The following is a 16,203-nucleotide window of genomic DNA, read 5'->3' as shown; positions in this document are numbered from 1 at the left end:
AAGACAATTTTATTCAAATGGAGGCCCACAAGGTAGTTTTATTTTGTTAAAAAAAAATTTTAGCACAATTTCTTTTACCAGGGTGTTTGTGATCCATTTGCCTGACGAAAGGAAACTTTTTTTTTTTTTTTTTTTTTTTTACTACATGCAGTTTGAGATTGTAACATATTTTTTTTTATTGTGTTGTAAGACTTTCATTATTTATTTAGTCCCCTTTTACTGTAATTCAACTTTGAAGATTGTGCTCTATCAACACATTAGTTGCACACTCTAGTGAATCATTTTATAACTGTTCCTAATTGGCCTCAGCAGAAATTGAAACCTAAATTCCAACATGACAGCACCTATCACTCTATGGAAACAAATACTTTACAATTACACTATGTTAACAACTAATATATTTTTAGAAATACATCTGCATATTATTCTCAGGCTAATCTTTGATTTAAATATATCAATATATCTAACATTTTATTAAAGGGACAATCTAGTCAACATTAAATAGTCAACATTAAACTGTCATGATTCAGATAGGGCATGCAATTTTAAACAACTTTCCAATTTACTTTTATTATCACATTTTCTTTGTTCTCTTGGTATAATTTGTTGAAAGCTAAACCTAAGTAGTCTTATGCTAATTTCTAAACCCTTGAAAGCTGCCTCTTATGCCAATGCATTTTGACAGTTTTTCACAGATAGAGGGTGTTCATGTGTGCCATATAGATAACATTGTGCTCATGCACGTGGAGTTATCTAGGAATCGGCACTGATTGGCTAAAATGCATGTCTGTCAAAAGTACTAAAATAAGGGGGCAGACAGCAGAGGCTTGGATACAAGGTAATCACAGAGGTAAAAAGTATATTAATATACCCATGTTAGTTATGAAAAACTGGGGAATGGGTAATAAAGGGATTATCTATATTTTTAAACAATAACAATTCTGGAGTAAGAGAGACCATGCCTGAGTATCATGTAGCATAGCATTTAGTATTCTCAGGTGCATGTCTCGCATTTTATTCATCTTGTGTTTGTGCATATTCCTGTATTGCGCTGTGTGCTGACATTTCTAGGCAACACTAGCCTCTTATCTGAGTGGACATACTTTAACAGAAAACATTTGCCTCTGATGGAGGTTTTTATGTATTATTTAATACAATTTCCCTTGTTTTTATTATAATGGTTATCAGTAAGCGTAACATTTTAATAATACTATGGCTTTTATGTCATTAATTGTGCAAACGTCTCTGGTTAAACTTCTGTTTTTAAAACTGAATATGCATGTCATTAATCTTATCTGCATTTGTAAAGTCGAGTATGCATATTTTATTATTCATTTTCTGCTTGTGCATTATTTTTCTACTACAAAAATGTTGGCTGGCTTAAAAAAATAAAACAACTTCAGGGATATATAGATAGATAGATATTTTCCAACACAAATTGTATTTAGGCTGCGCAAATCTAGGGAACCATAGATCCTACATTTTTTTTTTTATTTATTTTTTTATTATTATTATTTTTTTACCCCCAGTCTTAACATTTTGTATTTTTCAGTGCCAGGTTCCTATTTTTTTCTTTTAAACATTATTTACCTATGTGTAAATTCTAATTTCCTATTCATTTCCCCTTGCACCCCCACCCCCATACATGTGGTCATTACCCAAACAGCTGATACTGCCCTTTGTCTCTGGTATCCTCTCTGTCACATGTAGTATGACTTTAAATAGGGCTCCTGTACCAGCACTCTGGCTTGAGGTCACTAATAGGATTAGCAGGTATGTTTTAGGCTCCTGGCTCTAATCCTCTAAAGCAGATGAAGCAACCCAAATCATTTCTACTTTCACCTGTGCTGATATATCTATATCTCTTATGCTGGGTACGGCTAACCCACTCTTTCTTACCAGCAAGAGTGTTAGATTCTTATGCCGTTTTATATAAATATCACCTTTTTATCACTTCTCTTCTGCTAGATTGTGGATAATTTGTTTTGTATTTAATGTGTTTTACCAGTGTAATAAGCTGATTCATTTCAATATGGGACAAGACTGCTACCACATTCTGACGGGATACATCAGTTTAAATGTGTGGAAACTGTTTTATACTTGATATGGGCGTTAGCCCTGTATCTGCCTGACAGTAATATTGATAGTGAAAACAGACTGATGGTGGATAAGGGAACCCCACCAAAAAAGAATACACTTGTAGCACTCGAGAGCTATTTATACGTATATAACAGCAAATCGGTTGTGAAATAAATATCAGTTATTCATATTTAGTTGGTAGTAAATATCAGTTATTCAAAATATTTAGTTGGTGGAATAAATATCAGTTATTCATATTTAGTTGGTAGTAAATATCAGTTATTCAAAATATTTAGTTAGTGGAATAAATATCAGTTATTCATAATATTTAGTTAGTAGTAATGGAAGGGGAAGGAAAAAGGGAGATAGTTAAAATATAACTTTTATTAAAAAATTACTATTAAAAATGGGGGAAACAAACAATTAAAAACACACACAATATATTATATCTATGTGATTCACGTCTATCTATATTGGGTGAACTGGAGATCCTTATACATATCCTAACAAAGGATATAATTATATTCTGCAGGTTGAATTGCCTCTTTGGTTATAATAATGGAATACGTATTAGAAGGTTCTAGGGAAATCGATTTAGTCCAGATAGTAGTTGTAACTTGTGTAGTTAGATGCTATATGATAGCAACTATGATTCAGGTATGGTCACCTAATTTCACCAACCTAATTGAGATAGTAAAATTATTCATGTAAGTGTGTTGTGTATCCCAACCTAAAGGGTATATATCTGAGTCTAAGTGTAATAAGAATTTGTCTGTTTGGATGTTTTGTGATAGCAACCGTGATTAAGGTATTGTTACTAAATCTTACCAACCAAATTAAGATAGTGACATAACTCAGAAATATATATATTATATCCCACAATTAATGTTTATATATCCATTAAATTGTGTTATGAGTAGAAAGCAACATCAACAAGCTTGATTTATAGTTTTCTATATATTAGATGGCACATATACCAGTATTAAGATTTGTGCTAAAAACTGATGGCAGTGTTTTAGTTATTTTTTGAAATAACAACTTCACTGATAAAGTAGTGCACTTATACATACAGAATATATTTAAGTGTAATCGTTTAAAGACACATGTAAAATTGCAATTTGGGTTTGCAATTGTGTCTTTATAATCCACTTGTGAGAGTTGAATTATTCATGCATCAGTGTTGCAATTTATGCTAAATGTCACCAGTCTATCAACTATTAAGTTATAGCAACTATGTTGCAACTATTAAATTGGCTTGACACATATATACAAGCTGTATTCAACAGCAGCTTTTCATGCCTCATGTGGTTAGGTTAGATCTTAAAAAACATATATTAAAGCTGCAGAAAAACAGCACTTTAAATTATATTAGGATCTAAATTTACACATATTCCACAGAGATGCTGCAATTGTATTTGTGAAGTGAAAATATCTGAGTTGCAGCTGTGATTATTGCTCAATATACATATTCATTAGGCCAGGGCTTGACAAACCCATGAGCCTGGGAGCCACTGGCTCCTATCATTTTACACCTGGCTCCTAACTTTTTGGGTTATTCTCCATATATCTATATACAAATCCAACTGGCTGGCTCCTAAAAATATGCCTGGCTCCCAAATATTCTTACTGGCTCCTAATTTTTTAACAGATTTGTCAAGCACTGCATTAGGCAATGATATGTTGGTTTTAGAATTTACCAAACACCTATATTGGGTCTGCAACCAAAGCTGCAGTTGGTTTACTGACCACAAAGTGTGATAATGTGAATATAGCGTTTTTCTAAGTGACTGAAACTTGATTTAATTGTACTTTTAAATAGTCACCGGAGCTGCAGCAAATTCACTGCTAACAGAGTACACTAAGTTTGCTTGTAATATGATCTTAAGTATGCTAACATGTATTGTTAAATAAATAACCACAGGAACTGCAGTGAGTTCACTGCCAACACAGTATATCATAATAAAATATAGCGTTTCTGAGAAGTATATAGTAAACTTAGGTTGCAGCGCAGTGAGTTATATAGTAAACTTAGGTTGTAAGCTGCAGTGAGTTCACTGCCAACATAGCACAGTAAAGTAGAATATAACATTTCTGAGAATCATTTTATTTGATGTAGATATACATGAATGCATAGTATATTTACTTTATTATATACGAGGTTAAAACATATCCAGTTATAATGTATAGGTATTTTTGATAATCCATACTATTCTGCGTGAAACAAATATCTGGCACGATAACCTATAATATTCTGCGTGATATAAATAACAGATTATATTAAACAACTCTTGTCCACAAAATCTTTTAGCTATAATGTATAGGTATTTTATTTAATGATAATCCATACTATTCTGTGTGAAATAAAATACTTGGTAACAATAGCCTATACTATTTTGCGTAATACAAACAACTGACATGATATTAAACAACTTTTGTTCATAAAATCTTTTACATATATAGAGAAAACCAGATTTAATCTACCTAAAGTCATCACAGTATTGCAGCATGATGACATCGGCCTACAACACCAAGAATCCCATTTGCACACGCCGATTAATGGACGTGTATTGAAGGGGCGGAGCCATGCTAGGAGACGCTATAAATAAAAAGACCGTTATGGCCATACTTGCGATACCCTTTGAAAAAGCTGTGTTAGACGGCGAAACATGTTAGGGACCTAGGAGTTGAGGGGAACTCCTATTTTTAATGTGCCACAAATATAGACTAAGAGACCTAATAGAAATTTAATAATATCTATGTCTGTTTACCTTGAATACTCAATATTTAAAACAATTCTGGTTTAATGGAAATTTGATCTTCCAGTAAAAGTGTCACTGAACGATTAGTGAAAATAATATGTAAAAGGTGGTTACTCATTTATAGTTTACTTTAGCACAAATTAGATGTAGATTGTGTCTCAACCTAATCAATTATACAACTTTCAGGGACGACATTCATTTTACCACATTTTGTTGGCTGTGAACCAACAGCCGCTTCGGCGGTTATACTCTAAACAGTACATATCAATATTATGATGTAGATTGCGCTACAACTTAACTTTACTATATAATTCTCAGAAACATTATATTCTACTTTACTGTGCCATGTTGGCAGTGAACTCATTGCAGCTTACAACTTAAGTTTACTATATAACTCACTGCGCTGCAACCTAAGTTTACTATATATTTCTCAGAAACGCTATATTTTATTATGATATACTGTGTTGGCAGTGAACTCACTGCAGTTCCTGTGGTTATTTATTTAACAATGCATGTTAGCATACTTAAGATCATATTACAAGCAAACTTAGTGTACTCTGTTAGCAGTGAATTTACTGCAGCTCCGGTGACTATCTATTTAAAAGTACAATTAAATCAAGTTTCAATCACTGACAAAAACGCTATATTAACATTATCACACTTTGTGGTCAGTAAACCAACTGCAGCTTTGGTTGCAGCCCCAATATAGGTGTCTGGTAAATTCTAAAACCAACATATCATTACCTATTGAATATGTATATTGAGCAATAATCACACAGCTGCAACTCAGATATTTTCACTTCACAAATACAATTGCAGCATCTCTGTGGAATATGTGTAAATTTAGATCCTAATATAATTTAAAGTGCTGTTTTTCTGCAGCTTTAATATATGTTTTTTTAAGATCTAACCTAACCACATGAGGCATGAAAAGCTGCTGTTGAATACAGCTTGTATATAGTGATGTCGCAAATTGTTCCCGGCGAACATAGCTTGTTCGCCGCGGCGGGCGAACATATGCGATGTTCGATCCGCCCCCTATTCGTCATCATTGAGTAAACTTTGACCCTGTTTCTCACAGTCTGCAGACACATTCCAGCCAATCAGCAGCAGACACTCCCTCCCAGACGCTCCCAGCTCCAGGACAGCAGCCATTTTAGATTCATTCCGAAGCTGCATTGTTAGTGAGAGGAGGGACAGTGTAGCTGCTGCAGATTTTATAGGGAAATTGATAACTAGGCTAGTGTATTCAGTGTCCACTACAGTCCTGAAGGACTCATCTGATCTCTGCTTTAAGGACAGCACGCCAAAAAGCCCTTTTTAGGGCTAGAACATCATTTTTTTTCCCCCTGTGTAATCTAATTGCAGTTGCTTGCCTGCCAAGCCACTTTCCCAGTGCCGCCACTCATATCTGGTGTAACAGTAGTGTAAATAATAAAAAATAAAAAAAAAAAAAAAAATTTTTTTGACTGTGAAACATCAGTCTGCTAGTGTAATCTAATTGCAGTTGCCTGCCTGCTAGCGTGTGTGCCAGGCTCACAGCGTATACTGTGCCCACTTGACCAGTGCCACCACTCATATCTGGTGTAACAGTAGTGTAAATTAAAAAAAAAAAAATTCACTGTGAAACATCAGTCAGCTTGTGTAATCTAATTGCAGTTGCCTGCCTGCCAGCGTGTGTGCCAGGCTCATAGCGTATACTGTGCCCACTTGCCCAAGGAGCTAGTGGCACAGTCAGACAGCATGCATCGGCACCCGGGGTCAGCCAGACAGCACGCCAATCAACGCATGCTGTTGCCACCACCAGAATGCCGTCATTGCAGAGCTCAGCAGTGTGGCATTTTTTTTGTGTGTCTGCCTCTGACAACAGCGATGCCATTTGCAACCTGTGCCAAAAGAAACTGAGTCGTGGGAAGTGCAACACCCACCTAGGTACAACTGCTTTGCGAAGGCACATGATTACACATCACAAACGCCTATGGGATCAACACGTGAGTAGAAGCAGCACACAAACTCAAAGCCGCCATCCTCCTCCTGGTCCAGCATCTTCAGCCACTTCAACCACTGCTGTCCTCCTTGCCCCCTCTCAACCATCCGCCACTCCGTCTCTCTTCCGGAGCAATTCCTGCTCATCTGCCCACAGTCAGGTGTCTGTCAAGGACATGTTTGTGTAAGAAGCCAATGTCACAGTCACCCCCTTGCCCGGCGTCTGACAGCTGGCTTGTCTGAACTCTTAGCCCGCCAGCTTTTACCATACAAGCTGGTGGACTCTGAGGCGTTCAAAAAATATTTGTAGCTATTGGGACACCGCAGTGGAAGGTATCCGGCCTAAATTTCTTTGCACAAAAGGCAATCCCCAACCTGTACTCGATTGTGCGAAAAGGAAGTAATGGCATGTCTGGCACACAGTGTTGGGGCAAGGGTCCATATGACCACTGATAGCTGGTCTGCAAAGCATGGTCAGGGCAGGTATATCACCTACACTGCGTATTGGGTAAACCTGCTGACGGCTGCCAAGCATGGAATGCGTGGCCCTGCAGAGGAGGAGTTGGTGACACCGACACGACTTGCAGGCAGACCTGCTGCCACCTCCTCTACTCCTCATACTCCATCCTCTTCCATAACCTCCTCGGCTGAGTCCTCTTCTGCTGCTGCGTCTTGCTCCACATCAACGGCACCCCCCCAGCTCCGCAGGTACTATTCCACATCCCGGATACGGCAGTGTCACGCCGTCTTGGGGTTGACTTGCCTGAAAGCAGAGAGTCACACCGGACCAGCACTCCTGTCCGCCCTGGACACACAGGTTGATAAGTGGCTGACTCTGCACCAACTGGAGATCGGCAAAGTGGTTAGTGACAACGGAAGCAATTTGTTGGCAGCATTGAGTTTGGGCAAGTTGACACATGTGCCGTGCATGGCACATGTGTGTAATCTGATCGTACAACGCTTTGTTCATAAGTACCCAGGCTTACAGGACGTCCTGAAGCAGGCCAGGAAGGTGTGTGTGGTCATTTCAGGCGTTCCTACACGGCCATGGCGCACTTTTCCGATATTCAGCAGCGAAACAACATGCCAGTGAGGTGCTTGATTTGCGACGGCCCGACACGTTGGAATTCAACACTCCTAATGTTCGACCGCCTGCTCCAACAAGAAAAAGCTGTTAAGTATTTGTATGACCGGGGTGCTAGGACAGCCTCTGCGGAGCTGGGAATTTTTTTCCCACGTTACTGGGCGCTCATGCGCAATGCCTGTAGGCTCATGCGTCCTTTTGAGGAGGTGACAAACCTAGTCAGTCGCACCGAAGGCACCATCAGCGACATCATACCATTTGTTTTCTTCCTGGAGCGTGCCCTGCGAAGAGTGCTGGATCAGGCCGTAGATGAGCGTGAAGAGGAAGAGTTGTGGTCACCATCACCACCAGAAACAGCCTTATCAGCATTGCTTGCTGGACCAGCGGCAACGCTGGAAGAGGAGTCAGAGGAGGAATGTGGCTTTGAGGAGGAGGAAGACCAACCACAACAGGCATCCCAGGGTGCTCGTTGTCACCTATCTGGTACCCGTGGTGTTGTACGTGGCTGGGGGGAAGCAGATACCTTCAGTGACATCACTGAGGACGAGGAACGGGACATGAGGAGTAGCTTGGCATCCAACTTTGTGCAAATGGGGTCTTTCATGCTGTTGTGCCTGTTGAGGGACCCTCGTATAAAAAAGCTGAAGGAGAACGACCTGTACTGGGTGTCCACGCTACTAGACCCCGGTATAAGCATAAAGTGCCAGAAATGTTGCCGAATTACCACAAGTCGGAAAGGATGCAGCATTTCCAAAATAAATTAAAAAGTATGCTTTACACAGCGTATAAGGGTGATGTCACAGCACAACGTGAATCTAACAGGGGAAGAGCTGAAAGTAATCCTCCGACTCCCACAACCACGCCGGCAAGGACCGGACGCTTTACAGACGTGTTGTTGATGGAGGACATGCGGAGCTTTTTAAGTCCTATGCATCGCCACAGCCCTTCGGGGTCCACCCTCAGAGAACGACTTGACCGACAGGTAGCAGACTTCGCCTCAACTGCAGATATCGACACTCTGAGGAGTGATGAACCCCTTGACTACTGGGTGTGCAGGCTTGACCTGTGGCCTGAGCTATCCCAATTTGCAATAGAACTTCTGGCCTGCCCTGCTTCAAGTGTCCTGTCAGAAAGGACCTTCAGTGCAGCAGGAGGTATTGTCACTGAGAAGAGAAGTCGCCTAGGTCAAAAAAGTCTAGATTACCTCACCTTTATTAAGATGAATGAGGGATGGATCCCGAAGGGACTGACATTGGGCGATACATTCGAGTAAAAAAGGCCTGATGAGATGAGCTGCCTTGGGCTAAAAATGGTCCACACGCTGTATTTTATCTTCAAATGCCGGATGACTTGCGCGACTTATCCGCCACCAACTAGGGTTCAAGCCGCAATGTTTTAGGGCACTTTCTGCCTGGGCAACAATACTTGATTTTTCAGGCATATGTACATGCCAAATTTTTCTGGCCTCTGGTGCTGCATTGTGGCTTCAAAAACAAAACAAAAAAAAGACACTTAACAGGGATTAAACTGATAGGAGTGGTGTGTTAAGTAGTACTATTCCTATCTGGTGGCACATTAGATTGCACGCGCAGTGCCCCAAATTTGAAGTAGGAGGACCGACCAAGCATCTTTTTCCATCTCCCGGTTCCTACAATCCATGCCATATACACATCCCCTGATAGGAGACACGGCAGTGGAAGGTACCCGGCCGAAATTTCTTTGCACAAAAGGCAATCCCCGACCTGTACTCGATTGTGCAAAAGGAAGTAACCTTACCATGGGTCCCCGGTTCCTAAAATCCATGCCATATACACGTCTTGTAATTCTCTGTCTGGGAAATTATCTAGCTATCAAATCTATCTATCAAATCTATCTATCAAATGTATATTGCATCTATTGATCTATCTATCAAGTCTATCTATCTTGTGGTTGTGCAAATGGACTGTTTGCGGTGCGTTAAACGGGGAGTTTGGTCTGTCACTGTGAAGCGGGCATAACCCTTACACTACCTGATCAATACAACATCATACCTGATGTTTTAAAGCACGTTATTCCAAACAATTTAGGAATGTTAGGTGATTTATGCTCTTTATGGATTAAACCTAGACTCTGCATCAAGTATGTAATTTTCCGTGGGAGTTTTGCCATGGATCCCCCTCCGGCATGCCACAGTCCAGGAGTTGGTACCCTTGAAACAACTTTTCCATCACTATTGTGGCCAGAAAGAGTCCCTGTGGGTTTTAAAATTCGCCTGCCTATTGAAGTCAATGGCGGTTCGCCCGTTCGTGAACAGTTGCGGAAGTTCGCGTTCACCATTAGCAAACGGAAAATTTTCAGTTTGCGACATCACTACTTGTATATAGGTGTCTTAAGACTCAACACGAATATAGCAGTCATAGCCAATTTAATAGTTGCAACATAGTTGCTATAACTTAATAGTTGATAGACTGGTGACATTTAGCATAAATTGCAACACTAATGCATAAATAATTCAACTCTCACAAGTGGATTATATAGACACAATTGCAAACCCAAATTGCAATTTTACATGTGTCTTTAAACGCTTACACTTAAATATATTCTGTATGTATAAGTGCACTACTTTATCAGTGAAGTTGTTATTTCAAAAAATAACTAAAACACTGTCATCAGTTTTTAGCACAATTCTTAATACTGGTATATGTGCCATCTAATATATAGAAAACTATAAATCAAGCTTGTTGATGTTGCTTTCTACTCATAACACAATTTAATGGATAAATAACCATTAACGTTGGGATATAATATATATATATATTTCTGAGTTATGTCACTATCTTAATTTGGTTGGTAAGATTTAGTAACAATACCTTAATCACGGTTGCTATCACAAAACGTCCAAACAGACAAATTCTTATTACACTTGGACTCAGATATATACCCTTTAGGTTGGGATACACTTACATGAATAATTTTACTATCTCAATTAGGTTGGTGAAATTAGGTGACCATATCTGAATCATAGTTGCTATCATATAGCATCTAACTTCACAAGTTACAACTACTATCTGGACTAAATCGATTTCCCTAGAACCTTCTAATACGTATTCCATTATTATAACCAAAGAGGCAATTCAACCTGCAGAATATAATTATATCCTTTGTTAGGATATGTATAAGGATCTCCAGTTCACCCAATATAGATAGACGTGAATCACATAGATATAATATATTGTGTGTGTTTTTAATTGTTTGTTTCCCCCATTTTTAATAGTAATTTTTTAATAAAAGTTATATTTTAACTATCTCCCTTTTTCCTTCCCCTTCCATTACTACTAACTAAATATTATGAATAACTGATATTTATTCCACTAACTAAATATTTTGAATAACTGATATTTACTACCAACTAAATATCATGAATAACTGATATTTAGTTCACAACTGATTTGCTCTTATATACGTATAAATAGCTCTCGAGTGCTACAAGTGTATTCTTTTTTTGATGGGGTTCCCTTACCCACCATCAGTCTGTTTTCAAGTTTAAATAATGCACAGCACCATCTACTTTTGTACTTTGTATTAAAGTCCTATATTTATAATTAATTAACTATCAAAGTTATTTGAGAGCTTTCAAAAATAAACTATACATAGAACCAGGAGTGCTATTGGTTTTTTTTTGTCTATTTACAGTTATATTGATAGTGTTTGAAGTACAGAGCATTGCATATCAGATTTCATTTTAGCAACATGGTTTTTAATATACTTCTGTTTGTAAAATTGCATTGTTTATTACTACTAAAATAATAAAACTTTTAATGTACACTCAATGAATTGCAGATACTGTGGTAAGTCACATGCATATGTATTTGTTTGCCACACCAGCTCAGTGTTGATTTTTTTTTTTTTTTTTTTTTCCCCCCCCCCCAATAAATTTCAAATGCTACTTATGTGTCTTCAATTTACAGGAAGTCTTGACTAGTTCCAGGAAACTAGGGCTCTTCCATGTTCTGAATTACTTCTAAGCTTCATATAAACATGTCCCTCCAGACTTAAAGCTTGTGTGGTCTCTCCTTCAGGCTGGGTGAAGAGAGTGGTGTTAAGAAAAAAAGGAAACAAAGGCGCAAGAAAGACAAGACGACTGAGAAGCTGGAAACTCCAGAGGCCCCGGTAAAGATCAAGCTTGGTGGAGGAAATGAGAAACCTCTGACCATCTAGCAATACCTTTGTATGCATTTTGCCAAAAAGAGGATTAATTAACCTATCCCTCTCTCTGGAGAATAATGAATTCCCATTATCTATATGATTTATTGTCATTTTCCAAGTATTTGGAAGCATGAGCACTTTTTTTCTTTTTTTTTTTATGAAAATGATGACGACGTTGACCACTGTAACTACACTGACCATATGAGGGGCAATAAAGATTGAGGAATAATCTCTGAGCAGCTTTTGGATATAATGGCATAATTAGACCCTGTTCTTTTCCATTTAGGTGAATGCATTGCCAGCAGAGAGAATCCAGGAAATCCAGAAAGCTATTGAACTGTTCTCTGTTGGCCAAGGCCCAGCAAAAACCATGGAAGAGGCCAGCAAGAGAAGCTATCAGTTTTGGGACACACAGCCTGTTCCTAAGTTGGGTACGTCTATTAAAGGGATATTAAACAGTATGAGATTGTAATATGATATTTAATTGCATGTAGTTAAACTTTGATATATAGATTCATTTTTTCTTTCATGCACTCTTTTTTCCTGTAATTTAACTCTGAAAATTGTTGGGTTTCTAAATACCACTGAGTTTATATAAAGTGATGGGTGCTGCCATATTTTAACTTCAATTTCCAAAACCATTACGAACAGATCTGAGACTGTTCAAACAAGTATGTTTGGAATATAGGATTATTTAAAAGGTTTTAGATACAGCCTTTTTTGCATAAACAAAGATAAATGTTTGTTTTCATGTTGCTTTAATATAGAGTGTGGACAAACCCATCAAACATTCCATTACCATTTACACTTATCTATAAATGAATTAACAAGGAATCACATCCTTACTATTTGTATACGTTGGTCCTTATGTGCATAACTATATAATAACTCGTATTTGGACACTTTAGGTGAAGTAGTAAACACGCATGGACCCATTGAACCGGACAAGGATAATATTCGCCAGGAACCATACAGCTTGCCACAAGGCTTCACATGGGATGCTTTGGACCTGGGGGACAGGGGTGTAGTAAGTATTCTGGCTTACTGACATTTGAGCTGCCATGGTTTTCCTGATTGCTTTTGCTGCTCCATAGTGCTTAACACAGCTCACTGTATAGATATATTGATTTTAATAGCAATAATGACAAGAAGGCAAACAACTAGTTATTTCTTGAGACCATGAAGCAACAAAGGTCTGTTGATTTATCCATTGGGCTGGAGTGACCTCTTCCTTCATACTTATTTTCTTTTGAAGTGTAAGCTTAATTGTCTTGCATTGTTCGTCCTTACCACACCTATTATATTCGTGGAAGAAATTATGTCTCTGTTCCTGTTATAATGGGACACCATGCCTGTACCACCCCAGTCACTTTATCTACTTCTTTCACCCCTATGCTTGATTTATCTTGTTTTTACCTCTTTCCTTTCTGCTCATCTATTTTTTTTTTTTTTCTTCATTAAGTTGAAGGAGCTCTATACTCTACTCAATGAAAACTATGTAGAGGACGATGACAATATGTTTCGCTTTGACTACTCCCCTGAATTCCTTCTGTGGTGAGTGTTTGTATGTTTCTCTAAACTCCTATCCCTTCTTCTGTTCCCTGCACTGTAGGAGTTATTTAGGTTCTCTTTACATTTGCAGGGCTCTAAGACCTCCTGGGTGGCTACCACAATGGCATTGTGGTGTGAGGGTGATCTCCAGCAGGAAACTAGTGGGATTTATCAGTGCTATCCCGGCTAACATGCACATTTATGACTTGTGAGTATTGTAGTATTTCACCATCATGTCTGTCAGGAATGTAGTGTTAATGTTTGTCTTGTATAAGAGCCATATGTAACCACCTGAGGCTGACATGTTTGTCCATGAGAGGGTGGGGGTTTAAGATACAATCTACCACAGGTAATGCATTAAGATATTCAACTATTTGGAAGGAACTTTTTTTTTGGGTGATTGATGTATATAGTCTAATAATAATTTATCAGCTTGATTAATGCCCATCTCAACTGTCTTCATTCCCAAACAGAACCAAAAAGATGGTGGAGATCAACTTCCTTTGTGTCCACAAGAAATTGCGTTCCAAACGTGTTGCCCCAGTGCTTATCCGTGAGATCACACGTCGTGTGCACATGGAAGGGATCTTCCAAGCAGTTTACACTGCTGGGGTGGTATTACCCAAACCTGTCGGTACCTGCAGGTATGTCGTCTTTGATTACCATACCCCCAGTGGTAACCTGTTGTCGCAATGTAGTCTAGGCTGCCTTAATTTGGATAATTTGGTATTATATAATATCTTTTAGCCATGCACAAAAGCCTGACAATTATATCAATGCTACTCCTGATCACTTCTCATAATGTTAACTGCATACAAATAACCACACTCACATTTACTTTAGTGTCCCATAACATTAATTTTCCCAGTAGTTTACTTAATCTACTTTTAAGATAACCTGACTATTGATTTTCATGTTTTTTCACCTTTCTACAGGTATTGGCACAGATCATTAAATCCCAGAAAACTGATTGAGGTGAAGTTCTCTCACCTGAGCCGTAACATGACAATGCAGCGTACAATGAAGTTGTACAGACTACCTGAGGTAAATAGATTGTAACTTCTCTGTTACCAATAATACAATGTTTAATGAAAGTGCCTCATTTATTGGAAACCTGCCAAATATCTAACACTTTTTTAAACTTACATTTAATTTGAAATGTTGTAGCAAATCAAACTCACAAGTATACTGTTTTTTCTTTTTTTTTTTTTTTCTTTTTTTTTTCTTTTTTTTTTTTTTAAATATATAAAAAATAACATAATCTGGTTCTAATCTGTTTGACATTTGTTGCCAAATTCACTGTGAATCAACTTTCTTTCTTACCTTTATTATTAAGTAGTAAATTACTGTTGAAAGTATATTATTTTTCTCATCAAAAGTAGACCTGTTAAGTTGATGTGTAACTTGTACCTTCTTAATCACAACGTATTTCTTGTAAAACTTTGCAGAATATTTGTAATGAATGAATAAAGTCCTAAAGCTCAGGAAAGCGTTTCTTTATCCTATTCATTGCTTACAAATAAGCCTTGACTTACCCCATCATCACAAGCAATGTGATCAATTAACACTTTAAAGGTCTTAATTTGAAAATATACGTTTTCTTTGGGGGAGGGGGTTGTACCCTATCGTCATAGTGATGCTGAAGTCTGCAAATTTACAAGTATTCACAACTGCTATTTAGTTTAAAAAAACAAGTTTGGTGATAAAATCATGTTTTTCTATGCTTGAAGAATGTAGTGTAGTGACCTAATGTGGTACATACGTGGGTAAAATACATTGTTACAATAATCTCTAAGAGGTTTAATATATGTTTGGAATGGTGTATATCTAGTTTTTAATAGTCTTTTTTTTTGCAAGGTTCCTGTTGCATTCCGTTTCTTTTCAAAAAGGAATTTGTGTTATAAAAAAATGTAGAGCTCTATATAAGTGGTAAGCACAGGGTTAAATATCATAAAGAAAAATAGCAAAAATAAAAGGGCCGTTAAAATGCCTGGGCGCAACTACAGTAGCGTAGTTACTACACACTATGCTATTGTTTTCCTCCTGTGCTTGCAGCCCTCTTCAAAACTATGCTCATTAATGACGCTCCCTCATCTTCAAACTGGGAGACACCATCTTGAAATGTTAGTTGGGGGGGGGGGGTTTGGGTTGTACCCTGTGACTGAAGTGGTACAAGTACACAGAACTATATGACACACTTCAGTTTAGCATGCAAAATACAGAGCAGGAGCTGTACATTTTTCTAGTGTGGGGGGGAATGCAAAAATGTAACTCATCTACTTCTGTTTGAGCTAATCCGAAGTGCAAGGTGCAGCTGTAAAAAAGCCAGCAACGTTGCTGATCTGTAAAAGTGCTCTGCATCAATCACAAGATGGCGGCCCCCAGTATAAAGATGCAGAGCTTTACCAACTGGCTTCTAATGGTTTAAGGGAACAGCTTTAAAGAGAACTGCAGATACAGGAGGAGTAACCAGGCTAATGTAGTTGTGCTCCTTTTTAAAAGGGATATTCTAGACAAAAATGAATCGAGTAATGTTCCTTTCAATGTTATACCTCTCAT

At 38.0% G+C, this 16,203-nt stretch overlaps 1 protein-coding gene across 2 annotated transcripts in view; it reads left to right on the top strand.

The window, feature by feature from the left end:
* NMT1 (N-myristoyltransferase 1) overlaps positions 1-16,203 on the top strand; it is a 214,610-nt gene that overhangs the window by 173,416 nt on the left and 24,991 nt on the right. For both annotated transcript variants that reach the window (XM_053699844.1, XM_053699838.1), the window contains 7 exons: positions 11,967-12,057; positions 12,380-12,524; positions 13,002-13,120; positions 13,556-13,647; positions 13,736-13,852; positions 14,118-14,288; positions 14,580-14,688. In XM_053699844.1, the coding sequence (XP_053555819.1) occupies positions 12,464-12,524; positions 13,002-13,120; positions 13,556-13,647; positions 13,736-13,852; positions 14,118-14,288; positions 14,580-14,688 (669 nt within the window). In that variant the 5' untranslated portion in view covers positions 11,967-12,057; positions 12,380-12,463. The remainder of the gene's footprint in view (positions 1-11,966; positions 12,058-12,379; positions 12,525-13,001; positions 13,121-13,555; positions 13,648-13,735; positions 13,853-14,117; positions 14,289-14,579; positions 14,689-16,203) is intronic.

The sequence above is a fragment of the Bombina bombina genome, chromosome 1 (genome assembly GCF_027579735.1).
Source record: "Bombina bombina isolate aBomBom1 chromosome 1, aBomBom1.pri, whole genome shotgun sequence".
NCBI lineage: Eukaryota > Metazoa > Chordata > Amphibia > Anura > Bombinatoridae > Bombina > Bombina bombina.
Note: the sequence above shows the minus strand (reverse complement) of the source record. Positions and strands in the feature narration are given on the sequence as shown.